Consider the following 26,902-nt stretch of genomic DNA (forward strand, 5'->3'; position numbering starts at 1 on the left):
TAGGATGAGCAGCCCGTACTGCATTAACCAGCCCACCGGTTAATATGTTGAGTGAGTGGTTAGGCAGCTTGGCTTTTCACATTGAATCTCGGGGCGCCCCTCCTCCGCACCACTGCCATGATCTACATTAGATCTACTTTAGATCCTCCAGTGAAAAGGGAATATTGTCACTATACTAGGGACCGCATACAATACAGCCGTGTGAATACGGTATCTCATGTAGGTGTAATGCACGCAAGTCAGCCTGGGCGGGCTGCATTAACACGAAAGCACGTGGTCAGTGCATAAGTGCATACATGAATGGGTAAATCGATACGAAAGCGCCTGCATCAATTACTGGCAGCTAGTCCACGACACTGGCTGACAAGAAGAACACAGCCCTATATGACTACATTTTCAGCTGAGTCGTGAGTCATCTACAGAATTGGCCTGCGTGTAAGATAGATGCCCCTATATCATGTACAAAAGTCGATGATACGACGGAGTTTCTCGCTGTTCGTTCCCCCCAATTCAGAACTAGATCTCTTTTCCCGCTCTGGTCAACCCGCTCCTGCGCGCGGCCCATTTCATCATCGGTTTCTACCATGGCGTCGGAGCTATCGCCGTCCTCGTCGACATCGACCCCGGCCTACAAGCCTCGCTATATCGATGTAAATCCAATCCAATGAACCCAAACTTCCCCCATACACTGGCTGACGGTTCTCTGTAGATTGGCATCAACCTTGCCGACCCCATATTTCGTGGCAAGCACCATGGAACTCAGCGGCATCCAGATGATCTCAGCGCCGTGATTTCGAGATCCCAAGAAGTCGGATGCACCAAACTGATAGTCACGGGTTCCGACTTCACGAGCTCCAGGGAGGCTCTCGAGATAGCTAAACAGTACCGTACGTGTGTGTCCTGGAATGTTGTTGTTGCTTGAGAAAGACCCCGTCGATGACTGACCGAACCTAGCCGGCACTGTCTATACAACCGCGGGCATCCACCCATGTTCCAGCGCCATCTTTAGCAGCGCCAACAAGCATGAGGACACGGACGGCCACACCATGCCGTGTGACCCGGACCCGTCGGCGCCCATCCCCGAGGACCACGAGCCGGACCACGAGAAGACGCAGAAGATCATCGCGGACCTGCGCCAGCTGATCGACGACGCGCGCTCTCAGAGCAGCGCCGCCCACCTCGTCGCCTTCGGCGAGTTCGGCCTCGACTACGACCGCCTGCACTACTGCTCGCGCAAGATCCAGCTGCACTCGTTCGCAGCGCAGCTGGACCTGGTCCTGTCCCTGAAGCCGCAGCTGCCCCTGTTCCTGCACTCGCGCGCGGCGCACGCTGACTTCGTCGCCCTGCTCAAGGAGAAGTTCGGCGGCCGGCTCGAGCGCCTCGAGCGCGGCGGCGTCGTCCACAGCTTCACGGGCACCGCCGCGGAGATGCGCGAGCTCATGGACCTCGGGCTCTACATCGGCACCAACGGCTGCAGCTTCAAGACGGCCGAGAACTGCGCCGTCGTCCGCGAGATCCACCTTGACCGCCTCATGCTCGAGACGGACGGGCCCTGGTGCGAGGTGCGCCCGAGCCATGAGGGGTGGAGGCTTCTGGTCGAGCAGACGAAGAAGGAGCAACAACAGCAGCTGTCGTTGTCCGAGTCGACGACACCGGGTACTTCGACTCCCAGCAGTGCCGCCGCTACTGCTGATGGCTCCGCCCCGTCTGCGAACGGTAGTGGGGCTGCAACTCCCAACGGTCAAAAGCCGTCGCAACAGCAGCAGTCACAGAGAAAAGGCAAGAAGCCGCAAAAGAAAGAGCCGGAGATTCCCGAGCGGTGGAAGACGGTTAAGAAGGAGAAGTGGGTGGAGGGTGCGATGATCAAGGGGCGTAATGAGCCCTGCATGATTGAGCGTGTGAGCAAGATCGTGGCGGCCATCAAGGGGGTCAGCGAGCAAGAGGTCTGCGAAGCGGCGTGGAAGAATTCGGTGCAGGTGTTTGGATTAGACGAGTCAGCATAGACATAGACACATAGACAAAGCGCACCGTGGATGCAAATACTCCCAAACTTGTGTTACGAGAAGCCCAGTGCATTGGCGTTGGTTGGTAAACATGGCTGACAGACAGGCAGACAGGCAGACTTGCCATTAGTAGATTTTCCTTCTGGATTATATACACTGTTGGATCACATGCTACCTCAAGCCATGCTTTCCACCTGTAATTATACATCATTAATCATACATCATGAAGTTTAGTAGCATGTATAAGTTTACAGCCCGGAACCCTTATGGCCCCTTATCCTCCCATGCCGCACGGCCCCTATCGTGACGCCTTCCTCGCCGGTCATCCAGCCAGGCATCCGCTCGCCGTCCACGATGCCCGCTTCCACGAGCTGTCGGATGCCGGCAAACACGTGGCTGCCGTGGAAAGTAAGTCGAACCCTAGGTTTCCAGTCTCGGGCGTTTCCTCCATCGTCGTCGTCGTCTCCGTCCTGTGCTCTCTCGAACGCGAGGTCGACCCCACTCCTCCGTCCGTGGGCTCGCTTGCGCTGTTGCGATGAGTTGTCGTCCTCCACGTCTTCCACACCTCCCCCGCTTCGGCGCTCATCTGTTACAGTGAACGGATCCTCGACCAAGACGTCAACACGCTCGATGCCCTTGCCGTCATCCGCCTTTGCCGAGTCGCCGAACCTGGCCTGTGCCACAAGTCTGGCTCGTTTGGCTTCCTGTTGGTACTTGTCGTTTGTGGTCTTCGTAGAAAATGGGCGCTTTTCCCGCGCGCCGCCGGCCAAGTCCTCCGTTGCATCCTCGTCGGACAGGGGCGGGGTGGGCAAGACGGGATTGAGCGGGGAATCAGTCCATTGGTTTTCGGCGGCGTAGATGGACCAGCCGCCGCCGGCCGCGTTGGTCCGCCCGGCGCCCTTGGCGTGCAGCAGCTCGGCCAGGTTCCGGGTGGCGAGGCCGGCGGGGCGCAGGGCGTAGCGCTCGCGGGGGCGCGACATGGCCTTGGGGATGCCCTCGACGATGAGGGCGCGCAGGCTCTTGGACTCGCCCGTCGTGGTGGCGCCCGTGCTCTGCGAGTTGGACAGGTAGACGTGCGGCGCGGCGTCGGGGAAGGCGATGTAGACGGTCCGGGACGCGTCGAAGCTCGTCGCGGCGCGCTCGCCCGTCCGGTTCGAGACGGCGAGGCCCGTGTTGTAGGGCGAGTCGACGATGAAGATGCGCAGCAGCCACAGCGGCAGGCCCTCGGGTCGGTCCAGGTTGTAGTGAGCCTTGACGTCCGGGAGGACCTCGGCCTGGAGATTCTGCACAAAGGTGGACGGGTGGAAGCGCGGGATGGCCAGGCACTCCTTGTCCGGCTTCTGGGGGCCCTCGGCGCCGTCTTCCGACGAGGGTGTCTTGAGCCGCTGGATCTTGTAGGCAGTCCACTTCAGGGAGCCGGGGTGGTCGTAGAGGTACTGTATGTCGGCCATTGCCAGCTGATACAGCGTGACGCCGTTACGCCAGTCTCCTTCGACGATACGGTCCACGACTTCACGCTTGCTGCCTTTCCTTTGCTGCATATCACTGTAGATGTCCCGAAGCTCCTCCAGAGAGCTGGCGAGCGGATACAAATCATCGTCTTCGTCGTCATCTCTGTGCTGGAGCAAAGGTGGGCACAATGACTGATTTGTCGGGTCCAGCCAGTCCAGCACCATGGAAAGGAGAGACGGCCGGGACAGGCGGTTCAGCAGTTTGACCACGGCATTGTTTGAGGTCTCTACTGGCAATGATGATGGCAACCTAGCGGTTGTGGGCACAGAGAGGCGCGCCATGTTTCCGCATTTGCTTCACACGTTGGGTGTTGCGTGTTGGGCAGATTGGTGATGTTGGTAGCCGTCAGCTGCAGCTAACGCGTCGAAACGCGTCGGACTTGTACAGGATAATAAAACCTATGTGGACTTCCAGGAGGCGGCCTTGATCGATGCGAATACTGTCAATTGATATTGCAAGAGTCAGCCGCTCCGCTTAATAGAAGGACTGCAAATTGGTCTGAATCTTGAACAGGTCCTGTATCAACGGTTTACCGCGTCAATGCTGCACTCTCACCCCAATCTCAATATTGAGTGAGTGCACATGTTTACAGTACGTACATACATACGCACCATGCACAATTTATGCAAGCTTATATAAGCCGCTGGCAGCCCCACGAACCCAGATCTAGATCACTTGGCATTTAAAGTCAAAATTCATGAGGCCGGGGTGCCATCACGAGAAAGCTGCTTCAAGAAGTGCAACGTTGTAAATCTCCAAGTTAGTAAAATGAAAATGTAACTATTCTCGTCGTCAAATGCCACGTACAATTTGGCCAATGCGAATTATACCCTCACACAAACGATTAGAACAGCCAATAGTACTGAGGCTGGACCCTAGATGCATAGCTCTATATATGTTTTCTCCGGCCCTTGGCGATTGGAAACCGTTTATAGTCACCTAATTAGGTATTTGCAGCCGAGCCCAGACACCGGAGCTGCTTTGATTTATAAGCCAGAGACCGTGACACTCTACGTGGACAAGAAAGGCGCTTTCTCGGAATGCAAGCGGTGAACACACAATTGTTGACATATGTGCGGTCTTAGTAAGGGGATGCTGGAGAGAGATGCTACACTTAATCCATTTTTAGGCAATACGATGCGATGGAGAAGTCCCTGGTTTCGTGTATTGGCCAACATATGACCAGACCCCAGAATCCCGAATGGTGTGTCAGGGTTACGTATCTTGTATGTGTGACGCTGTAAATAGCGGGACAGATTACATGTAGATAGACGCAAGGATCTTTCTCGGTCTTCAATTGTCATCGTAGTCTCCTTCATATGCTTTTGTCTGCACACGAAAGGAAATGAAATGGATCAAGCTCTGTATGCAGCACAAGCACTGGCTGACGTCGTTCCTGATGATTTGAAATCAAACAGAATATCTGAGAATCAATGATGCAGGTCAAAAGACTCGGGCCAGGCTAAGGTACGTAGCTTGCCGTATCCAGCCGACGGGCCACTCCACCTCCAATCAATGGTGGGCAGTGGGCGCTGCGGTTAAGCAGCTCCGGTGGTGGGGATAGCGAGGGAGAGGGGCACTTGGGGAGTGGCTGTCTTGACTTTTTCTTCCATCTTTCTCTTCTCGATGTCTCGTGCATCACTAAGTATGTTATACCATGGCATATTCGTGTTCGCAATGTAATACTTCAAACGTGTGTGTGCGTGTCCAGATGAATATCAGGATCTACCTACCTATGTAGGCCTATGTAAGTTTTCGCAGGAAGCCTTGAGACCATGCGGGCGCACTTCTTACGCCCTACTCGGGAAGTACTTTGTAAATTAGGCCGCGAAAGCCAATCAGGGCTGTTGGTTGCCCGCCAGAACCCCACGCTTATGGGTGGTGCCACTGCGCCTTTTGTCCATGATTTGACTAATCCTTGATCAATGATGGAGTCGTTTTACGGGAGAACTTGACGGTATTCCCATTCCACGCAAGAGTGAGCACTAGACTTCCCTTCCTTCCCAGCTCCTCTATTTTACTCCATACCGCTACAACCCCATACTCGACTCTCGACAGCATTTCGAGAACTGAACCGCAAACATAACGACAACTGCTGCCGTTGGCTTAACTTGCTGCATACCTCAAACCTCTTCCGACTCACCAGCAGCCCGCTTTGTGTGAACTTCGGCTACCGCTCGCTCGCTTTTGTTTCTACCCACCTTTGGGCAGTCCACAAAAGCTGAGCCTCGCCCTTCGAACACATTTCTGGCCAGCACCGTCAAATCTGAGGAAAGGAGGGAAAATTGGCTCGTCGCAGAATTGCGCAGGATTGGATCACAAACGCAGTATAGGCGACTCCTTGTGTGGTCGCTGAGGACTGGCAAAAATGTCGCTTTACCATGGAGGGAACGGGGGGCGCCGAAATCTCAACTTCTCGCAATACCTTAATAATCTGAACGAGGTCTCGACCCAGGAAGCATCTCCCGAAGAGCCCTTCGTCGACGATGATCTCTCCATGTTCGCGGGGGAATTTATCGATTGGAGTCACACAGCGCAGCCCGAGTTGCACGCGCCGGTAGAGGCCGAAGTCAGTGCTCAGAACACTGATGCCGCCGCCGCCACTGCGGCCCCGGCGGCCAACCTGGCCCTGGACTTCACCTCTCCTGTTGCCGGTAAGTTGTCGAGAAATTACATCATATCTTCTTAGCACTCATGCTGGGGGATATTGCATTTTGTTTCACGTCCTACATTCTTGGCTTTCCATTCGGCCATGATCATGATCGCATCACATCCCCGCATCGGGTGATATGCGGTACGATGATGACCGGGGGGCTGCAAGCCTTGCATACCGTCAGCATCAATCGCCCGTCTGTTTCCAGCAGCAGGGCACGCATTTCTTATCATGGAAGACAGCCAATCTTGTCGGCTCTCTCCTTGTACCCGACGCTGCCTTGTTTTATTCTTTGTTTTTATTGCCTGGGATGATTGGCGGAGCCCCATTTTACATGCCCTTCTGAGCTGCATGGCAAGTGCCTCGCGGGCTTACATACACATTAGCCGAGCTATGGCGCAATCGACGCTATGGTACCATACCCCGTGATCTCGGGGTGCCTGGGGAAGAAGAGCTCAGTTCATCGCTGAAGCCCACCTTGGAATATCGCCATGGCGTTTACTGCTCAGGTTCTTGGGTTTATGACCATCGAAACCTGCCCGAGCTTTGCCCGAGGTCTTCAAATGAATAGCCAAAACCTCATCGTCGTTGCGTTTCTTCGTTATCGGCCTCCACTGACATCATGCCTTTAGACGAATTTGATTTCAACTTTGCCCATTACCCCAATGCGCCTGTGTCATCATTCACAGAGGGCTTGAACCTGCAGCCGCTCCAGCCAAACTCGCAACCGGTCTATCCGCCAGCGGCTACCCAGCAAAGTCCATATGGCATCCCATCCGAGGCAACAAACAAGCCAGCCCCCTCACACCCCGGCCGTTCTCGTGCTCGGCAGATGAGCCTCGAGGAGCAATCTCGAGTCGCTGCCGAAGAGGACAAGCGCCGCCGAAACACAGCTGCCAGCGCTCGTTTCCGAGTCAAGAAGAAGGCCCGTGAACAGGCTCTCGAGAAACGGGAAAAGGAGCTGGGTGACGAGGTTTCAGAGCTTAAGAAGCGAATCACGCACCTTGAGACCGAGAACAAGTGGCTGAAGAACCTGGTCATGGGCAAGCTGGACAGCAAAGACGGCACAGACAACACCAAGTTACGTGCCGCCCTTGAAGAAGTGGGTAAGGGCTCAGACACCGAGGAAAATGTTGAAAAGGAATCGAAGGCAGCAGAAGTCGAAGCTTCTAGTTGATGCATGAGTTTGGGTATTGGAACATGATGACCGAAATGCGAGAGGCGTTGATAGGGGGGGATCTTGGATTTATAGGAACTATGTAGCCTGGTGACATTTGCGGCGTGTTTTGTTTGTGTTATATGTGCTTAGTAGGACAAGAAATCCGACTTTCGCTAGCATAAGATGGAAACATGATAGGTTCACCTGGATGGGGTATATGAACCGATGGGTATTGCTACGATAGGTTTTTTTTCCCCACTGAAGCACAACTTCGCTATCGTCGCTGTGCCCCCTGAGTGAATAACTAAGTACACATCCTAACCGGCAGTTTTCCGACTAGGTAACCTTAGTCAGGTCTAATAAGGGGGAAGGGGCTATAGCCAATGGCATTACCATTGACATTGCGGCTTACATGTCTACATCTGTTCGCATGGGAGTGCAATATCGCATGCTCGAGCCTTAATCCCAGCCAGTCGGCAAATATGAACCTCGGTTGTGCGCACTCACCATATCATCGAACAAACATTGAGGGGAGGGAGGTCGAAACACAAAACCCTACTCGAAATCTATTACTTCTATTTATTCAATGAACAGAAGACGGGTAGGAAAACGAACGCTTTGAAATTTTAGAACTACATACAGGCCCCAAGGGGGCCTTGATATTTATTTAGGGACCGAGTCACAACGGCACCTCGGTAGTCAGTCCCCATTTCCCAAGAACCTTGCCAACCCCTCCTTCTTACTGCTTTCCGGCCTCCTCCTCCTTGCCCTCTGCATTGCCAGGAGACTTTCCTTCCTCCCGCAATTTCTTCAACCGCAGCTGGTTCCGCTTGCCGATGATCCGCAGCGTGTTCTCCCGCTCGAGCTCGCTCATCTCGGCCCAGTTGCCGATCCGGCTCATGGTGCCGTCCTGGTGCACCACCAGGGGGCCCATGTGGTCGAGCTTGAGGCCCTCGCCGCCGACTTCCAGTTGGCGGGCGGCGGATCCGTCCTGAGGCGGCTCCGGGAGGGGGAGCGGCTGATGGTTGGAGGGAGCTGTTTGCTCTGTGGTGGTGGTGGTGGATGCGGTGTCCTGGTTGGGTGGTGTTGTGGTGGATGAAGTAGAGGAAGACATTGTTCTTATCCTGGTCTGTGGTGATGATGCCAAGAATGCAGACGGTATCCTGGAGGGTATTTGGGGGTGGTGCAGCCTTCTCGTGGCAGATGTTCTCAGGCAGATGTTGTAAGGTAGTCGTAGATATCTCATGCCTGCCTTTGTCTACTGAGCAACAACAGTTGATGAAAAGACGATGGTTGTTGTAAGTATCACTGGTGAATATTCTACGCTGATTCTTATTGCATATAAGTGGTTTAGGGGTTCTAGAATCCTCTGGTTGGGTTGGTATAAGACCCGTCTCGGCTTGCTAGTTATTAGCATGGGAGTATTTTCTGATTGGGCACGGAAACTACTAGAACGGTGTGGCCCTAGCCACACATTTATCACAGCCACTACCTAACCATACTGGCTTCGCATTAGCCACGATGCGATGCTTCTCTCTTAGTTGGTGATGGGAACAACAGAGGCTAGATAAAATATAGACCAATTCATTTCTCACAAATATGTTCTCAATTTAGTATTTACATTGTGTCGAATTTCCAATTTCAGGAATTGATCATGCATCGTAATCAAAACATTTCACATATCTCATCAGACATCCTCTCATCGTCAGCAAGCGAAGGACTTCGAAGTGGCTCAGTATGGCAAGGGATCAAGATCGATTCCTTCGACGGAGAATTTGAAAGAGTCGTTTCTGGCAAGGATGATTGTATTAGTAAACCGTTTGTAATACGAAGGGGGGGGAGAGAGATCAAACGGTGAATATTATCGGGATTGATGAAAGAGAACGACAAGAGTCTCACCTTGAGTAACTGCCAGCAGCGTCGAGATCCAAACGCCCCCTGATGCAGTCTTCGAAATCGACATCGGCGTAGATGATGCCCTGATCGTCCTCCCACTGGGGCCCAGCAATCACATCACCCATGGGCGAGACAATGCTTGAGCCGCCACGCGAAAGGAAGTTGTCAGCAGACGCAGCCGTCGTCGATTTCCCTGTCGTCGTCGTGGTACCGCCAATCTGCTGCTGCTGCTGCTGTTTCTGCTTCTGCCCATCGTCCACGACCGAGACGTCAACCCCCTCATCTTCCTCCGCCACGACATCAGCAGCAGCGGAAGCGTTCTTTTCCTTTCCCTCGCAAGGGAGCACGATCTCGTTGCCGTCCGCGTCAAAGATCGACCTTCTTCTCTCCTTCCTCGCTCTAGACGGCGAGGAGGAGCTAGAGGCAGCCCGAGGAAGAGCGATCTCGAATCCCTCTTCGGTGAGACACGAGTTCCGTCTCTTGGTGGTACTGCCATGGTGGGCCTGAGATGGAGAAGCAACTCGAGGGGTTGCTGCTGCGTTCGCTGTTGCTGAGCTGCCACTCTGTTCGTTCTGGCTGTTGCTACTACTGCGCACGCACATGTTGGAGCTGACGACGAAGCAGCGGCCCTCGAGCGCGATGGTACGCATCAGCCCGAGCCAGGCGTCGCGGCCGTCTGCCGTCGGCGCCAGATACAGATTGATGTTCTGCTGGTACAGGGACTGGCGGAGCAGCGGCATGTAGTTCTCCCAGCAGATGGCCGCCGCCAGGTTGATGCGCACGCCGCGAATAGTCGTCGTCACGGCCTTCAGAGTAGCCGGGGACCCCTGGGCCCAGATCAGGCGTTCAGTCCCAGTCTATATATGTTGTTCGGTTTATCAGCGTCGCGTCGCGTTGAACCCTTGTTTTCAAGAGCAAATTCAACGGCCCATATAAGTAGGATTGATGGGATCCGTGGATGGTAGGCAATACTGCCGAATCCTAGCGTAGAGAAGTTCTAGGTACCACACTCGTGGAGTTGACACTCAGAGGTCCCTTCAGTATGACAGAATTTCCGAACACGGTTCAGAAATTCTGAACATCGTAGTAATCATGTGTTCTTCGTTGAGCAATATTCGAGATTCAATCTCAAAAGCTCCAATATGGGGGGACGAAATTAGGTGAAGCATGAATTTTTATCACTTGGGGGTATTATTCTTGTTCCAGCAGCTGTAGTGTGGCTCAACGAGGACTTGGTCATGGCTGGAAAACCCAAAGAGCTCCTCCTAGGGGGTCCTATGGGATCTCCCACGGTTGTATATCAGGGGCACGAGACACCAGAGATCGTATGTGCCCTACTTTAGGTACAAGTGACCCATACTTAGGAGATGAGTGGGCCGTGGAAAGGAGCTTCGAACAGAAGGGTCGACGTCGTCCTTGGAACAAAGGTCGCCAAGTGGTGATCCCATGCTTGACGAGGGGGCCTGGCATCGTGGCTGCCGTCCACTTTAAAAAAGCAAAGTTCCCTGGGAAAAGGAGTAGCAGTAACAGGAAAGATGAGTGACTTACTGGCTGGACTTTGCGCCGCTTCCCAATCATTCCTTGGCTCGGCGAAACGTAAACGACAGAGCAGTACAACGAACCGCCGGCCCTTTCGACGAGACCGACGACGATGAAGACGCCCATCTCCCGCGCGATACGTTCGAGCTCTTCGCGGGTCCCGTCGCCCCGCCGTTGCCTGGTACTAGCGGCGGCCGCCTTCTTCGTGTCACCATCCTGAGCAGCCGCCGCATCGTCACCTGCGGTCACTTCTGCCTGGTTTAAACCAGGCAGCTGCCTCTTGGCCCAGGCGTCGCCGGCGCCGGCACCGTTGCCCACGGTGTCGCCCAGGTCCACGGCGGCCTGGAAGTAGTGCAGGAACTCGTCGCGGCCCGCGTCGGAGCGCGCGCCGACGCGGCAGCCGAAGTCGGAGCCCCGCGGGTAGCCACCGAGGTAGGCCTCCGGGAGGAGGAGCAGGTCGGCCTGGGCGGCGACGGCGCGCGCGGCGATCTGCTGGAGCTGGGCGAGGGTTTCCCGGGTGGTGGCCTGGGTCGCCGGCGAGGCCGTGGCCAGGCGGATTGTTCCTTTCGCTGGTGCACCCATCTTTTCTTCTTCCGTTTATGTGAGGCGATGTCTTCTTTAGGGACAGGTACTGATACCAGTAGTAGTAGTAAATGTTAACTCAGGTTGTGGTTTAGGTGGTTATATGTTGAGGGGGGGGTGAGGGGCTATCCTCGATTTAAGCAGATCATGTAAGTGTGTAAACCTTAGTAATGATGTATGTGTGCACTTTGCATGCATACGACCGAATACCACCCCACTGCTACTGGCTGGTTTCATGGACTGACTTGGCTACTACTTCTCCTTCTCACTGACTGAGGCGTAATCACGAATAGCGATATCAATATTGTTCCAGTTACTCTCACTAGATTAATGTTTAAATACTCAGGGTCGGCTATATATTCTCAACTATGATACCCTATGAACCCCTCACGACTTGGAAACATTCGGTTCATACATGGACCGCTATAGCCTTGATTTCGGCTTGCTAATGCTTGCTAATGTATCCTTTCGTAGGTTACCGCGAGAGTTGTATGAAAGTAAATCGCTTGAGACCCTGCATGACGTAGAACTCAAGTATGTCGAAAAGCTCCGCTTGGGCTGTTGGCTATAGTGATGATATTGACATCTCAGTAACACCTTGTCATATGACTTGCTTATTGATGGTACTCCGACACAATCTCATGGTATGCTGTGGTTCGCAAGGCGCTGCCATAGTGGCAGAAGCCTCCATAATCATTCTTGCTTTGAATCCAATGTTCAGGTATCTTGTTGTTTATCGTGACTCTCGAGTTCCCTTGGTGGTCCCTTTACCCCGTGCCCAAATCCCAGCGCTATTTCTGATCTCAGAAGAATTTACCTGTTTATCCCCCTTGCTGACCACCCCAACTCCATGAAGCGTGTTCCAAGAAACTCTGCTTGGAACCGCGAGTTTAAACTTTCCATGCAGCCGTAGAGCCCTGTCTCCACGTGCTGATACGAGACTGTTTATATGCATTCTTCCGGCATTGCCGCTATTTCTCCTGGCCTTCAGCGCGATCCGCCGAGATGGCGCCCTCGGCCTTCTCATCTACTTGGTCCCCTTCAGACACTTCAAGAGGGCTGGCAAGGGGACTAGCGACCCCGCCAACACTTCCACTGATGCTGTCTGCTCGGCCATGTCCGAGGAGGCCACTCCGTACGCTGGTGGCATCGCCGGCTATACTCTGTTTGGCGTAGTAACTGTTCCTCTCGCTCGGCAACGTAGGCACGACGCCCGTGGTGGAGTAGATGCTGGTCCGTTCATTGTTGGCAATTCGTGAGGTTGTCTGATGCAGACGAGGTGTGGTTGGGATGCCGCTGCCATCCACATTGGCACTTAGCACACTCAGTGGCAGGCTTTCTCTAGATCCTCCCCACAAAGAGGATGGGGCAAGAGCGCGCACCGAGGCGTCTGTATCAAAAGACCGGCGTCGATGCCGGTTGCTGGACGAAGCCAGTGTAAGGATGGACGCATTGTCAGTCAAGAGATTGTTTGCAGTCGCCATATTATAGGTTGTAGGGTGCCCCCCAGTGCTGTGCTGGGCCTGGGCCTGGGCCATGTGAGGAGGTATTGCCGAAGCGGGGGAGGCCGTGGGGAAAGGCTGGGTATATTGAACTGCCTGCAAATGGTTGCCGTTTTGGTTTACAGCCTGCGCATTGTTCGCGTTGCCGTTGGCGGCCATGGATTGAATAGTCGTCAAAGTGGTCGTCAATGAGCGTACAGAGGGCGCGGGTGACGAAAATGTACTGTCTCCCCCTTCTCGAGTCTAACCCACCATTCGCGGTTCGGCTAGTTCCTGCGACTGACGAGGCCATGTGCGAGGGGGCATTGATTGACAATGTAGCATCGTGTTCAGTCGAGACTGTAGGAGCGGTGGATCGCGGAGGTGCAATGCCTTCCATCGAGGAATGAAGCGATTCCCGGCTACGCGAGACCACCGACGTCACGCCAGTGTCATTTGTCGTGAGTGAGGGATGGCTATGGTCTTCTGATGCTCCCACATGCCCCGATTGCGGGTAGGGATTGTTCAGTTTCGGTCCTCGCTTCTTGGAGGCTTTGTGGTTCCCATCTCTTTTGGACTGGCCGTGGCGGCTGCCCCCCTCGGCTGACGAAGAGCCATTCTTGAAGTTGGCGAGTTTTTTCACCCAGTTCGAAAAGGGCCGGCGACGGCCTGTTCGTTCCTGTCCATCTGGTAGAGCGTTAGAGCTGGGAGTATGAGGATAGGCAGCATGCGGTGAAGTAGAGGTTGCGTAGATGGAGTCGTGCGCTAGTACATAAAGCGGGCACTTACCAGCAGCGCGAGTCGGAGATTCCGTCATGGCCATTTAAGCAGCGTTTCGTGCGATAGATCTGCGCTCCAGGCGATTAATACCAAGTCGCGATGGTAGAGCGTTGTCAGGCAGCTGAGAAATGGAAATGATAGCAGGAAGTGTTCCTGTCTCGAAACCAGGGCCAGGAACCGGGGGAGGTAATCAGGCACTGGCGGCACAGCCACTGGGGCTCCAGCAGACGAAGAGGCAGAGATGGATCTTTTGACTTTCTTGGGCTTCGCGCGACAGAAACCTTGAGAATCGTTCTTGGTGCCTGAGCTCGGATGACGTGTGATTGTGATACCGACGTACCAGGTGGTGTCGAATGAGCCGGGCTCTTGTTGCAAGGTCCAATGGGTGCAGCACCGTCGATCGCATAGGTAGGTGGCAGGTGCTGATGAGGTAGGTATGTAGTCGTAGTCGTAGTTCGTCAGGAATTGAGGACGGATGGACTTGTTCTGATGTGGTCGAGCGGCTAACGGGTGGTCCAATGAAAGGTTGGGATGAAGGAAGTTCGGTTTCCTTGTGCATCAGGTACCCGAAGTTGGGTGGTCAGGGTGGTCAGTTTTCTGGTCTGTCGATTTGATGGTGAGAATCGCATCGAGACCCAATCTGCCAATCGTATTGTCGATGGACGAACGACCTAGAAGGCCTCTGGTGATCCAGTCTCGGGGGCTCGGGGCCCTTGAGAATGTGGATTTTAGGCCTGCGGTAACCGGCCGCATGGCACCCTGATTAGCACCTACATAGCGATACGAATACAGGGAGCCAGAAGGGGCGAGGGGGCAGAAGGGGCAGGAGTGGCTGTTATTTTCGCGGAGTCACAGGCCTATCCATCCAGTGGCACCCACAGGGGTGACAGGCGGGCTGACTAACAGCAAATGAGGCAATGGGGCAGCGCAGAACCCCAAACCGCCCCATTCCGAGAACCCATCAATCACTGCACTGGCCAGGCTCGGGCCTAAGATTCAGGTCTAGGCCCCCCCCATAGCCTAGACTCTGAAAGGAATTGCATTCGTCATACATAGTCATAGCTCGAGCATCCCATCCTGCCTGTCCATAAGATAGTCCAGGCTCTGAAGTCCGGATGGCATCGCCAAATTACCACGGCCTACCTTATCAATAGGCACGTGATTGCCCGAAGCTCTCACCAACACCAACATAGGCTTCGCGTCGGCCTATTCCTTTTGGTCCCGTTTCCCGGAGTTTAACGGGTGCTCTTCTCACATTATTGCAGATGCTTGTGGCTTGATCCTTGGCTTGATCAAGATATCTAGATACGTACATCCACATATCTACCCGGGTGACGCACATGTCGTCAAGGCTGATCTGCATGCGCACCACCTATTGAGCTGAGCTCTGCTCAGACCTCCCACAAGCTATTTGGGCATCGCAAGATGGGGCTCGGAATTCCAATCTGTTCCTCGACATGTCAATCAAACCACTGCCACCTGATGTGGCTGCCCAGATCAAGTCTTCTATCACAATAACCTCATTAAATGATGCTATATGTGGCTTGGTCAAGAACTCTTTGGATGCCAAGGCTACCAAGGTAACCATCTTTGTCGATTATGCCCGAGGTAATTGTACAGTAGAAGACAGCGGAGAAGGCATTCCTCCTGCTGAATTTCGCGACAGCGGAAGTGGCCTTGGCAAACCTCACTGTAAGATACAAGCAGTTGGCGCCCCTGAACCTTACTGAGCTTTGGGACTAACTTCTTTTCTGTAGGTACTTCGAGATTCCCTCCTCTTCCAGATATTCATGGCAGAAGCGGCACATTTTTAGCATCGTTAGCTGCTCTGTCGTTGCTTTCTATAACATCTCGTCACCATGGGCACTACTCGCAGAATACAGTCAAGATCCATAAGTCAGATGTTATAGCACGCCATATCCCGTCTCTGTTCGACCAAAAACGGCTTGCCTCAGGTCATGGCACTCGAGTGACAGTACGGGACTTGTTTGGATCTATGCCTGTTCGGGTTAAGCAACGTGCTCTAACGGCTGAAAAGGGGCTAAACAATAGAGATTGGGATCGACTCCGGTATATCCTAGCAAGTCTTGCGCTTCCTTGGCCAGGTCCTGTCACGATATCTGCCCATGACGCTTCGCGCCAACAAGGTATTGGCATCCGAAACAATGGAATACTGCTACAAGATGCTTCGGACAGGGGCCGTCGCTCTCAGCTAGTTTCCCGCATTTCCCGGGTTCTATATACCGCTGGTCTTTCAGAAGAAGTCTCCCCTGAATCCTGGGTGGCCCTCAAGGCGTCAGCATGCGGGATACAAGTGAGCGGTGCCGTCTGTTTAGTGCCAGTCGCAACTAAACGCATGCAGTTTATCAGTATAGGGGTCCAACCGCTTCTGAGCGAGCACAACTCCAACATCTTTTACGACGAGATAAACAAGATATTTTCTAACTCCAGCTTCGGAGACCAAGAGGATCTTGTTGAGCCAGACGGTGTCAACCAAGATAGGAGAAGTAAAGACCGGCGGTTTAAAACAGATGGCTACACCAACAGAGAACTAAAGGGGAGAAGAGGTATTGACCGCTGGCCCATGTTTTATATTATGATACGTCTTGGCAACTCAATTAGCCCTATTCAAGATATCGAAGGTTTCCTTAGCGAAGGCCGGCAGGATCTGGAAACCACCATAGACATTGTCAGGGCCGTCATTACTGAGTTCCTGAGGAGGCATCATTTCCGCCCTACTCGTGTTAAACCACTCCAGAGCAACCCCACCGATAAATCTCAGCCCGAAGAGGCCAGAGTCAGTCTCAAGAAAAGCGACAAAGGCTGGGCTTCAAGTGCCTCGAGAGCAAGCCATGGGTCCAACGATGGTACCGAAGTTGGTTCTCAGCCCACCATGGGCGACCTAGCAATGACTCGACTTCGTTTACCCACTATGCAGAATCGATCCGAGCCACTCTTCAGCCGATTTACGGGCTTCAAAAGTGGGCGGCAGGGTGCAATACCAACTAAGCCTACCGAGATGAAGGACACAGAAATCCGTGCTGGTTTGCAGCCCAGTATTCGACCAACAACACTTGACTCACGAGATCAGTGTACAGCCCCGCCGCTGTTTGGCGCGTCAGGGGGTTTACTTCGGCCTCCTTTCCTAGACGCTAAATCCGTGGATGACATGACTTCGAAGGATAAATCCTGCATCGGCCAACCCCAACAGCACTTACCGGAACCTGCAGCAGCAGATAAAGATGACTATCTTCTCTGGACAAATCCCATTACAAAGCAGAAGTCCAACATAGACCCGCGAACGGGGTTTATAGTACCATCCGCAGAACAGCCAGGAAAGAAAGATGCAGTGAGAACCAAAATACTACGTCTTCCGACGGCAAGGTCTGTTCAGCCACAGCAGCCTGATACGAACGAGAAAACAGATACTTGGGCGGCAGAATTGCTGTCTCACTGGCGCAACCCTGTATTCGAGGCCCCAGAAGCGTCAATCCCAGCAGCTTCCATCTTCTTTGGTCTTCCGAACTCTTCCCATGATTCAAGACCGAAAGCCCTTCGTGGTTGCCTGTGCAACCATGGCAGTAGTCTCGCGACTCTCGCCAGCGTTGAAGGGCGGATTTCGAAGGAAGCATTGAGGGAGGCGAGAGTAATCTCACAAGTTGACCAGAAATTTATATTCGTAAAAGTTCCATTACAAGCTGGGACTTCTCACGGGCCTACCAACAATGAGAGTACCCCTTCATTCTTGGTCGTGGTAGACCAACATGCGGCTGATGAGCGATGTCGTGTGGAAGCCTTGATGGAGGACTATTTCGATACTCAAGTTTCAGGAGCCTCGCAAGGTCCCGTAGCCCGAAGTGAGCTCCTAGACCAAGCCCTCCAGTTTGAGATCACAGCCCAAGAACGCACATTGTTCGAGCGGTATGCTTCCCTGGGGAAGTATTGGGGATCGTTTACGAGATAAGCACGACTATTGCAGCAATACCTAAAGGTCGCAACCAACACCTACCGTCTCTAAAGGTCACCCGCTTACCCTCAGGTATTATTGAAAGATGCCGCGTAGAGCCCCGGCTTTTGATCGATCTGCTAAGGAAGGAAATTTGGCATCATGCAGAACACGGCAATAGTTGGTTGGCGCAGTCATCCCTGCAGTCCAGCGAACCGAACGAAGGCCGTGAGCAAGGCTTGCACTGGCTCGCGAGATTCCACAGTTGTCCCCAGGGTATACTGGATATGATTAACTCAAGGGCTTGCCGTAGTGCTATTATGTTCAATGACTTGCTCTCCTTGGAGGATTGCAAGAGTCTGCTGAAGAGACTTGCTGACTGCGCACTGCCCTTCCAATGTGCCCACGGACGGCCGTCCATGGTTCCTCTGATTGATCTGGGTATTTCCATTCCACAAGCGGATGAGAAAGGCAGCAATGGAAGCTTTGGTAAACAGTTCAAACGCTGGAAGGCGGGTAAGCAACTGGGTGCTTAGCATACATACAATATTACACATAGATAGCCGATCTGCCTATCACTTTCTTCAGTGTTGTGAGGTGCTTGCAGAGGCCCAAGGGAGTCGAATAAACCATCAATACCCCCCGAAAAACAATTTCCGTTAGAATCAGTAGCCAGGTTTTGAAGGCGGTGTATTCAGGTGACCTGCGGTACAGCTTCCCCTGCCCGAGTGCTAAAGCCACCTGCACAGCCACACTGTGCATGTGGGGGTAAGCTAGCTCCACACCAGCTAAGCCGAGTGACGACAGCGGTCTCAAGGCATCTTCATTGCTGCGACAACACGCGCCATGCTGCCGTGATAAATTTACTCGTTCGCTCAGATAACTGATCATGGCATTGCTTTTGGTAGGTGCCCAGAACCATGCACAGCTAATTATCCCGTTGTTTGCCGGCAAAACTAACAACCAAATGTCCTCCGTAGTGGAAAGCATTCGACTTCTTCGAAGTGAGCCAGGTCAAACTGGGCGACGACGAGACGCGGTCCTTCTTCGAGAACAAAGAGATATCTAGCGTGTGTTCTGGCTCCGACAGCCTATTCCTCGGCAGCTTCGATGGCTACGTACGCATTATCGGGCCGAGCTGGAAGGTGGTCCGGAGCTTCCAAGCGCACGAATCTGGCCGGATAGCACACATGCGCCAGGTCGAAGGCACAAGCCTGTTGGTCACTGTTGCCGTAGGTAAAGCCAACACAAACGAAGCGAGAAACGACCGCTGATAGCCAGCAGGAAGATCTGAGCAGCGAGCCGGTATTGAAAGTCTGGGCCCTCGATAAACCAGTCAAGAAGACTGGGCTTCCGACCTGCTTGAGCACACTCAATGTGCATAATGGGAGGAAACAGTTCCCAGTAAGCCAGCCTGGATGGATGCGTGTTTCGTTTCGCTCAATGGGGGTGCTGACGCATGCCAGGTTTCGGCCTTCACGGCCCTCGACGACCTCTCGCAATTGGCAGTAGGGTTCGCGAACGGAGCAGTCACGGTCATACGGGGCGATTTAATCCACGACCGAGGGACGAAGCAACGCATCGTATACGAGTCGGAAGAGCCAGTCACTGGGGTGAAATTCATAGGCGATGCTAAGGCGAACACCCTTTTTGTGGCAACGACATCCCGACTCCTGAAATTGGTCATTTCCGGCAAAGGCCAAGGGCAGCCGCCCCGAACTGTCGAGGACTCCGGGTGTGCTGTTGGGTGCATGACAACCAACAAGAAAGATGGCGATGTCATTGTGGTCCGAGAAGATGCCGTGTATTACTACAAAGCGGATGAAAGGGGTATATGCTTTGCTAACGATGGCGCGACGACATTGGCCTCAACCTACCAAGGTTATGTCGCCCTTATCTCGCCGCCCTCTTCCTCGAGAGACGGCGACTCGAACAATATGCGGCGCAGGTTCGGAGGCGGAAGCACCGAGTCGCTCTTTAGCGCCTCAACCTTTACTATGGTCGACCCCAAGTTGCAGATAGTTGCACATACCGAGACTCTAATATCCAAAGTGAAGGTGCTGTTTGAAGTATGGGGTGATCTCTACATTCTGACCGACGACGGCAAGGTCAACCGATACCATGAGAAAACCCTCCATCAGCGCTTAGAGCTACTTTACCAACGCAACCTGTATCCATTGGCCATCACTCTGGCCAAGGAATCGGGCATGGATCAGCAACAGCAGAACGTCATCTACCGTAAGTATGGTGATCACTTATACCAGAAAGGCGATTACGACAATGCCATGTCTCAGTACATCAAGGCCATTGACAATACGGAACCGTCACAAATTATCAGAAAGGTAGGTTCTTGCATCCAAACATAAGATGTTCAAAAACAAACTGACACACCCAGTTCCTCGATACCCAAAGGATACACAATCTTATTGAATACTTGGAGGAGTTGCATGAGCACCATAAAGCCACTGCTGACCACACAACCTTGCTGCTTAACTGCTACGCCAAGCTTAAAGACGTTGACAAGTTGGAAAAGTTCATCAAGTCTGAAGGAGACCTCAAGTTCGACTTGGATACAGCGATCACCATGTGTAGGCAAGGGGGTTATTTCGACCAAGCCGCTTACCTAGCCACGAAACATGGCGAGAATGAGTTGGTTGTCGATATTCTGATAGAAGATTCCAAGAACTACAAGGACGCTCTTGACTTCATCTGGCATCTGGACCCCAACTCTGTAGGTGGACTTACACTCGTCGACAGCCTACCTGCAGCCGTCAAGCTAACCAATTATTCTAGGCATACCCGAATCTGATGAAATATGCGAGAGTCCTTCTTGAGCATTGCCCAAGAGAGGCAACACAAATTTTCATTGACTACTACACAGGATCATACAAGCCCAGAATACATGTAGTGTCCCGGAGCGACCTCCATCGTCATCCGGTGGTGCGCTTGGTGGACTTGCCACCGGAACTGCAAATGCAGTTCAGAACCTAACCAACTTATTGCCGCTACCTTACATGAACAGCTCGAATATTTCCACGCCTCCTTCCCAGGGACCGGGTCGGACAAAAAGTGGCGATAATGAACGGACAATAGATCCAAGCTTGATTGAGGCACCTGCATACGAAACGCCAGCTCCTCGGACTGCATTCTCTTCGTTCATAGACCACCCAGAGGAATTCATCGTTTTCCTCGAGGCATGCTTGATAGAGGAGTACCTGAAAGATACGGATAAGTCCGACTTGTATACAACTCTATTCGAGATGTATCTGCACAAAGCCAACCAGAAGAAAGGCGAGGAGCGAGAGGAATGGGAGGCTAAAGCGAAAAATCTCATATCCGGTCGAGATATGCCAATCGAGAACTCCAATATTCTGCTATTGTCACATCTGTCAGCATTCCGCGACGGGACAATACTTGTCAAAGAGCAATCAGGACTGCTCTTCGACATCTTCCGCTCTTATACCAGTGCCAAAGATACGCGTGGTGCCATCAAGGCGCTCCGCAAGTACGGACCCGAAGAGCCGCAGCTCTATCCTGCTGCCCTTGCGTACTTCACCTCTGACCCAGCGGTCCTCGACGAAGCGGGCCCGGACGAGTTAGCCAGCGTGCTCAAACGTATCGACGATGACGGGCTCATGGCTCCCTTGCAGGTTATTCAAACACTGGGTGCCAATACAGTTGCTACCATGGGTATGATCAAGCCGTACCTGACCGAAACCATATCGCGCGAACGTCGCGAGATTGCGGCGAACCGCAGGCAGATCAACAGCTTCCGCAAGGAGACGGAGCAGAAGCGCGCCGAGATCGCCGAGCTCGGGGCGAAGCCGGCCGTGTTCCAGGCGCAGCGGTGCCCCGGCTGCGGCGGCGCGCTCGAGCTGCCCGCCGTGCACTTCCTCTGCAAGCACAGCTTCCACCAGCGCTGCCTGAAGCAGGGCGGCAGCGACGGGTCCGAGGCCGAGTGTCCCGTCTGCGCGGGCAGCAACCAGGCAGTGCGCGCGATGAAGCGGAGTCAGGAGGAGCGGGCGGATCGGCACGACTTGTTCAAGGACGCGCTCGAGAAGAGCAAGGGCGACGAGCGGTTCAAGACGGTGGCGCAGTGGTTTGGGCAGGGGGTTATGGGGAGCGGTTCTGCCATCGAATAGAGATGGAATGTCTAGGTCGTCGTCTACAACCAGTCTGTATTGCTCCTTTTTTGATGAACATGACATGATACCAAGGCATGACAAATTATTGGCCTTGATCACTTCGAGCAACTTTTCTTCTACGCATGACCTATGGAGGGCTGTGATGCGTTCCCCAATTCCATAGCGACCAGGTGGTAAATGATCCCTTGTTGGTTTATTGACCTGATTATGCTGTTGCTTCGGTTCTGGCGGGAGGTGTATGGACGAGACGCTCCTTCTCCTTGCCTTTTTCCACACAGCAATTGCCGAGACTGATGCCCGAGCTGAAATCCGTGAAGAGCCTAGTTTGATATGCACAAAAATCAATAACCGTTTCTTGGCATTCATATTGTTTCTGCTCTGGCTAAGAAAAGCCAATCAGAGATTCCAAACTCCGTGCGGCTGAAGTTGAATTGTGTGGATGGGAGAGAGCGTGGCGTGCTGTCGAAAGGATCAGCTGAACACTTTCAGGAGCCCTCCTTCTCGGGCCCAAGATATTGACACGAACGACAGTGGTCCTTTGGGTGGTGGCACCCAAGTTTCAAGTGTAGATCAATGCCCGCTCGATCTAAGCTTTTCTCCTTCTTCCGCCTACTTCCTTGATACCACCAGCCAGACCTCCGCACACTAAGTGCTCGTGACATATACTATTGCCTAGATAGTTCGTAATGGATATCCCGCCCCCTATCCCACCTCGACCTCCGGGGTACGAAATCTACACTCCCACGCCCCTATTCGAGGCGCTTATGGCCGCTTTCTTCGGCCGTCTCGATCCCGGCCGGGCGGGGCATATCAAACCGGAGACGCTATCGGGATTTTTGGACTTGAACGGGTTCCTAACAGAGGATAACATCTGTACGTTGTGGTTTTGTCTTTTCTTCCTTGTTCGCTCGCATGTTTTGTCACACTGTTATCGACACGCGCCCACCGACTTGTTATGTGTGATCAGGCAGTGGTTGGCATTCCTAATAAACACTACTAACCTGGGTGGGCGTCGAACATAACAGGGAAGTCCAACCTCAAGGGCGGCAACTTCCTCTACACGGCCGAGGATCTGGCCGACTACGAGCTCAAGGCCTGCTGCGAGGCCTGGTGCTTCGACCACAAGACCATGGTGCGCCACCCGGGCCGCAACCAGATCCCGTACGGCGGCATGCCGCTCCTCAGCCTCCAGGGGCTCACCGACATGATGGCCGTCGAGTCGGCGGGCGAGCCGGAGCGCGGCTGGCGGAGCTTGAATGCCGCGCTCCAGCACTACGGGATCTGGCCGGCCATGGGGCCGTTGCCGCGGGAGGTGTTTCTACAGGTAAGCAAAACGCTGTTCATGTCGTTGTTGTAATTTTCACCGTTTCTTATATAAAAGCTCTCCGGGGCGAAAGGAACGTAAGGGGGCGTGTAAGTAAACAGAACCCTGTGTCTCTGCATACACCATCTTGCGGGAGGATACAGCTATATATATAAATGCATCACATGTGGTTTGGTAACTGACATTATGCGCTTGGACACGCAGGATATGCCACGCCAACTCCAGCAGCGGCTTGAACAGGTCAAGATCCGGAACCACCGCGCAGCTCAGGAAAGACTCGATGCTGTGCGAGTGCAAGGTCAGATAGCAGCACAGGGCCGCCAGGTGAGTTGTGTCCTCCCCTCCCTCCCTCGGCAGACAGAAGATCACTTCTGTGTCTCTACCAATGCTTCCTCGTCTTCTCTTCGGCCTGTCCAGAACTTTACCCCAGAGTGTGGGCATATTCAGTGATCCGCGCAAGTCGTACGGTGATCGGCCTTGTCTTGCCACACTGAGATAGCCGATTGTGCAAACTCTTTGACGTCCACAGGTCCATCCCATCCCCAGTCCTCCCTTCCTTGCTTCCTCCTCCTGTGCGCCGCCCCCGGGTCTCCACCACCCCGGATTTCAATCCCATCCCTTGTTGATTAATGAACGTAAATTGCCCCTGACTCGCTGGCTGACCAAACGCGAACGACATAGGCCGCACTGGACCTTATCGATGGCCCCTATTACAGGCGGAGATACTAATTTAGGATTCACACCTATCAGCCCAGCCCGTGGCCCCATGGGGACGGTTGGATCGTTAGGATGTTCGGGTCAGAGGAAGAGTGGCGCTGGCCCAGTAGTAAAATTACAAGGCGATGACGAGATTATGAATTGTTCCGTCAGGAGATCGCGTCGGCACTAAATCAACGTTGGGGTGTTTTTTTCTTCTCTCTAGCCAACGGTATCCATGGATCGAGTAAGTTACACAGTTCCTGCATTTCTCTCGACCAGTAACGGGCAAAGATCGTGGATTTCTGAAGCAGGGATGCTATTATTTTCTACCAGGGGGTGCTCGACAAGTGGGAAAGGTTGAAAGGTTGATTTAGAGCACGAGGTCTATTCAGTAGGTCTATTGCCGGACTCTGCTCCTGGTTGTGTAGTAATATCACGATTCAAATATATGCATCTTTGCTTGGATCCTTCCTTTCGGATCCAAGTTGCTCGATTAATCACCACGAATGTAACGTTATCATCAAAGAGATGGTGATAATGATGATGCCGACAACAGCCGCTTAGCAAAGCTGGACTTGATGATCATGATATCCGATTGTGACGAATCAGTTGGCGCGTCCTTGCCGCACCGCGGAGTACTCTCCACGCGGTGGTTTCCAGCGGCCGCGAGTCATCAAGTCGGCGGTAATAAGACCGTGTGTTGTGGATTTCACTACTTGGACAGGAACACACGTTCCTTCAGATAACCATGAGACAGAGGCATTCAAAGCGGGTTCCCTTCTTTGGCGACTTGGCGGGGGGGAGATGGAACAGGCGGCAACTTTGCCGTCTACTAGACATACGTCAAAAATCTCGAGATGGTTTATGGAGGTGTGTTCGCACCTTGATGACACATTCACAGCCACAATCTTGTTGAAAGTCTAATCAGTCGGCTGTGTTGGTCTCGTTCGCTCGGAGCCGCCCTCCCTAATTGCTAGATCCCCTTCGCGGTCTGCCAGTAGTATCTGTCCTTTCTTTTCCCTTGCTTTCCCGCACGAAACCAGCCGCGATAGACCCTGGAACGTGACGGGCCCTACGGAGCGAAGGGGTTGCCTTTCTCAGCGACGCGCCACCCTCCACCCCGTCTAGTTTCCGCCCAAATGATGCATTCGCGCAGGAGAACGCAGCAAGCAAGCAAGCAATAGTCAAGTCAAAACTAGTATCGTCTTTAATTAAGCGACATGAGACATTCGGACATCGTGACGCGACTTTTCAAAGCTTGGTAACACTGACCTCGAATCAGAGTGTGGCTGCTTGCAAGACTAGGGGGAAAGGGGGGAGAGGGGGGGAGACTGACCTCGACGTTCAGCCTAGCGATGCCCCCTGGAGCCAATCAACGCTGAATGGGCGGAGGTGGTGGCGCAGACGGCGGCGTCATCCATCAAAAGTAAATTGAGGGTGTGTGTTATCCTTCGATAAGGGAAAAAGGTTAATAAAGCAGTAAAGTGTGGCTGGCATCGTTCGACTTCTTTTGTTGTGTGTGAGTGGACTTCAGTAGTTTATTAGGGGAAAACAGGAATGAAACCTTATGAAATTATAATGAATAACTGGATGTGGCTCGTGTTGTCGTGGTTGTTGGGAATCCGGGAGGGAGGGGTGATAATTACATGTCGAGGCCAGGCGTTGAATATGGGGGTCTTTATTAAGGCCCTCTAAGAGATAAAATTAAACTAGTTAAACTCCCCCCCCTCTTAATATACTAATATATTAATATTATATATACGTTATTTTTCGGTTAATTAGCTCGTTAAAAGGCTTGTTTCAATTAAATTTAAGCGTTTTAATAATATATATATTTTTTAACTTTTTAAAAAACTTTTTAACTATATAATTTACTATTATAAGTATATTAAATGAATTTTTTATATAATACTTTTCTTTTTATACGATAGTTTTTTATAAAAAGTGCGAACTATTACTATTTTTTTTAATAATATATAATTATTAAATTCGTAATGAAATGTTTTTTAAAAATATCTTTAAAAGCTTTTATATATATATATATATAATATAGTTTATTATTAAATAGTTTATATTATTAAATAATTTACTTTTATATAAAATAATTTAATTATAACGTTTTAAATTAATTAAAATTACTCGTTATTTAATTCGTTACTTAATTTTATATCTTTTTTTTATATTCGCGTATTATAACTTATTTCGCCGTAAATATCGTAACGCTTTTCACTAGTCGCCCTCCGCTTTAACGAACCTTTATTTTTGCCTTTATTAATCGTTAAACGTTTTTTTTTACCTTCTTGTTTTATATCTACTAAAATTCTTTAATAATAAAGGCTTTTTAAATTAAACTCGCGATTTTTAATTTTTTAATGCTTTAAAAGAGTTAAATTAAACTTCTTTAAATATATATTTAATTATATATAAAAGTTCTTTTATAAGTTATTTAATTTATAATATTTATAATTAATATCGAAAAGCTTTTTTTAATAAATAAAGTCTTTATTTTTAATAAAAGAAATGTATTTAAAAAAAAGAAATATATTTAATAAAAGAGATATAAACGTTTAAAACGTATATTTAACTTATTAACTACCTCGTTTAAATAATAAAGTATTAAACTAAATACGTTAGATTTAAATTTAATATTAATTTTTATAAGATTAATAAAATACGAGGCGTTAAAATTAATAAAAAACTCTAGCTTCGTAATATAATTTATTAATGCTTTAATAAACAACTCGATTTTTTATTAATATATACGTTTTAATAGCGAATAAATATTATACTTAATAATTAAAATAAATAAAGAGGTATATATTACGATCGGCGGGTTAGTCCCCCGCGAGGTAGTACTTAAGGCGTAGAATTAAATAGAAATAACGGTTTAGTCATTTCCGAAGCTTTTACTTTATAGCGTAGTGGTTAGTTTAAACGTACTATAGTAGTATATTAAACGTAATATTATTATTATTTTTATAATATATTTTAAATTATATTAAAATATAGCTTTTATTATTATTAAAGATTAAAAAGCGATTATAATCTAGTGTTTATAACTTAAAATATTTATTAAAGTATTTAATTTAATTTATGCTTATTTCGTTATAATTTTAATCGTTAAAAGTTAATTTAATTAATTAATCGTTTAATAAATTATATTTATAAACTTAGTTTATAAAA

At 51.3% G+C, this 26,902-nt stretch overlaps 9 protein-coding genes across 9 annotated transcripts; 5 read left to right on the forward strand and 4 right to left on the reverse strand.

Moving 5' to 3' along the window:
* Window positions 1-584: 584 nt before the first annotated feature.
* Window positions 585-2,003, forward strand: PG994_001653 (TatD family hydrolase; the record flags this gene model as incomplete). Its single annotated transcript, XM_066853062.1, has 3 exons — window positions 585-650; window positions 710-887; window positions 955-2,003. The coding sequence occupies 3 exons, from the start codon at window positions 585-587 to the stop codon at window positions 2,001-2,003; spliced, it is 1,293 nt and encodes a 430-aa protein (XP_066721203.1).
* Window positions 2,004-2,251: 248 nt separating this feature from the next.
* Window positions 2,252-3,796, reverse strand: PG994_001654 (uncharacterized protein; the record flags this gene model as incomplete). The annotated part of the gene is made up of 1 exon (XM_066853063.1): window positions 2,252-3,796. One exon carries the CDS (start codon window positions 3,794-3,796, stop codon window positions 2,252-2,254), a length of 1,545 nt encoding a protein of 514 aa, XP_066721204.1.
* Window positions 3,797-5,883: 2,087 nt separating this feature from the next.
* Window positions 5,884-7,345, forward strand: PG994_001655 (regulatory protein cys-3; the record flags this gene model as incomplete). The annotated part of the gene is made up of 2 exons (XM_066853064.1): window positions 5,884-6,169; window positions 6,801-7,345. 2 exons carry the CDS (start codon window positions 5,884-5,886, stop codon window positions 7,343-7,345), a joined length of 831 nt encoding a protein of 276 aa, XP_066721205.1.
* Window positions 7,346-8,066: 721 nt separating this feature from the next.
* Window positions 8,067-8,441, reverse strand: PG994_001656 (uncharacterized protein; the record flags this gene model as incomplete). The annotated part of the gene is made up of 1 exon (XM_066853065.1): window positions 8,067-8,441. One exon carries the CDS (start codon window positions 8,439-8,441, stop codon window positions 8,067-8,069), a length of 375 nt encoding a protein of 124 aa, XP_066721206.1.
* Window positions 8,442-9,059: 618 nt separating this feature from the next.
* Window positions 9,060-11,344, reverse strand: PG994_001657 (carbon-nitrogen hydrolase; the record flags this gene model as incomplete). The annotated part of the gene is made up of 3 exons (XM_066853066.1): window positions 9,060-9,117; window positions 9,227-10,080; window positions 10,772-11,344. The coding sequence occupies 3 exons, from the start codon at window positions 11,342-11,344 to the stop codon at window positions 9,060-9,062; spliced, it is 1,485 nt and encodes a 494-aa protein (XP_066721207.1).
* A 971-nt stretch (window positions 11,345-12,315) lies between these two features.
* PG994_001658 (uncharacterized protein) lies at window positions 12,316-13,648 on the reverse strand (the record flags this gene model as incomplete). The annotated part of the gene is made up of 2 exons (XM_066853067.1): window positions 12,316-13,069; window positions 13,131-13,648. 2 exons carry the CDS (start codon window positions 13,646-13,648, stop codon window positions 12,316-12,318), a joined length of 1,272 nt encoding a protein of 423 aa, XP_066721208.1.
* Window positions 13,649-15,062: 1,414 nt separating this feature from the next.
* Window positions 15,063-18,087, forward strand: PG994_001659 (ATPase of HSP90 chaperone/DNA topoisomerase II/histidine kinase; the record flags this gene model as incomplete). Its single annotated transcript, XM_066853068.1, has 3 exons — window positions 15,063-15,297; window positions 15,363-17,526; window positions 17,571-18,087. 3 exons carry the CDS (start codon window positions 15,063-15,065, stop codon window positions 18,085-18,087), a joined length of 2,916 nt encoding a protein of 971 aa, XP_066721209.1.
* A 444-nt stretch (window positions 18,088-18,531) lies between these two features.
* On the forward strand, window positions 18,532-21,693 carry PG994_001660 (Vacuolar membrane protein; the record flags this gene model as incomplete). Its single annotated transcript, XM_066853069.1, has 5 exons — window positions 18,532-18,783; window positions 18,836-18,955; window positions 19,018-19,893; window positions 19,947-20,286; window positions 20,645-21,693. Coding segments are annotated over 5 exons (2,637 nt in total), but the record flags the coding sequence as incomplete, so codon positions are not given.
* Window positions 21,694-22,382: 689 nt separating this feature from the next.
* PG994_001661 (uncharacterized protein) lies at window positions 22,383-23,470 on the forward strand (the record flags this gene model as incomplete). The annotated part of the gene is made up of 3 exons (XM_066853070.1): window positions 22,383-22,569; window positions 22,722-23,020; window positions 23,225-23,470. The coding sequence occupies 3 exons, from the start codon at window positions 22,383-22,385 to the stop codon at window positions 23,468-23,470; spliced, it is 732 nt and encodes a 243-aa protein (XP_066721211.1).
* Between the last annotated feature and the right edge of the window lie 3,432 nt (window positions 23,471-26,902).

Source organism: Apiospora phragmitis (assembly GCF_038363925.1).
Source record: "Apiospora phragmitis strain CBS 135458 chromosome Unknown utg000002l:1.0-5516284.0:1.0-5523493.0, whole genome shotgun sequence".
NCBI lineage: Eukaryota > Fungi > Ascomycota > Sordariomycetes > Amphisphaeriales > Apiosporaceae > Apiospora > Apiospora phragmitis.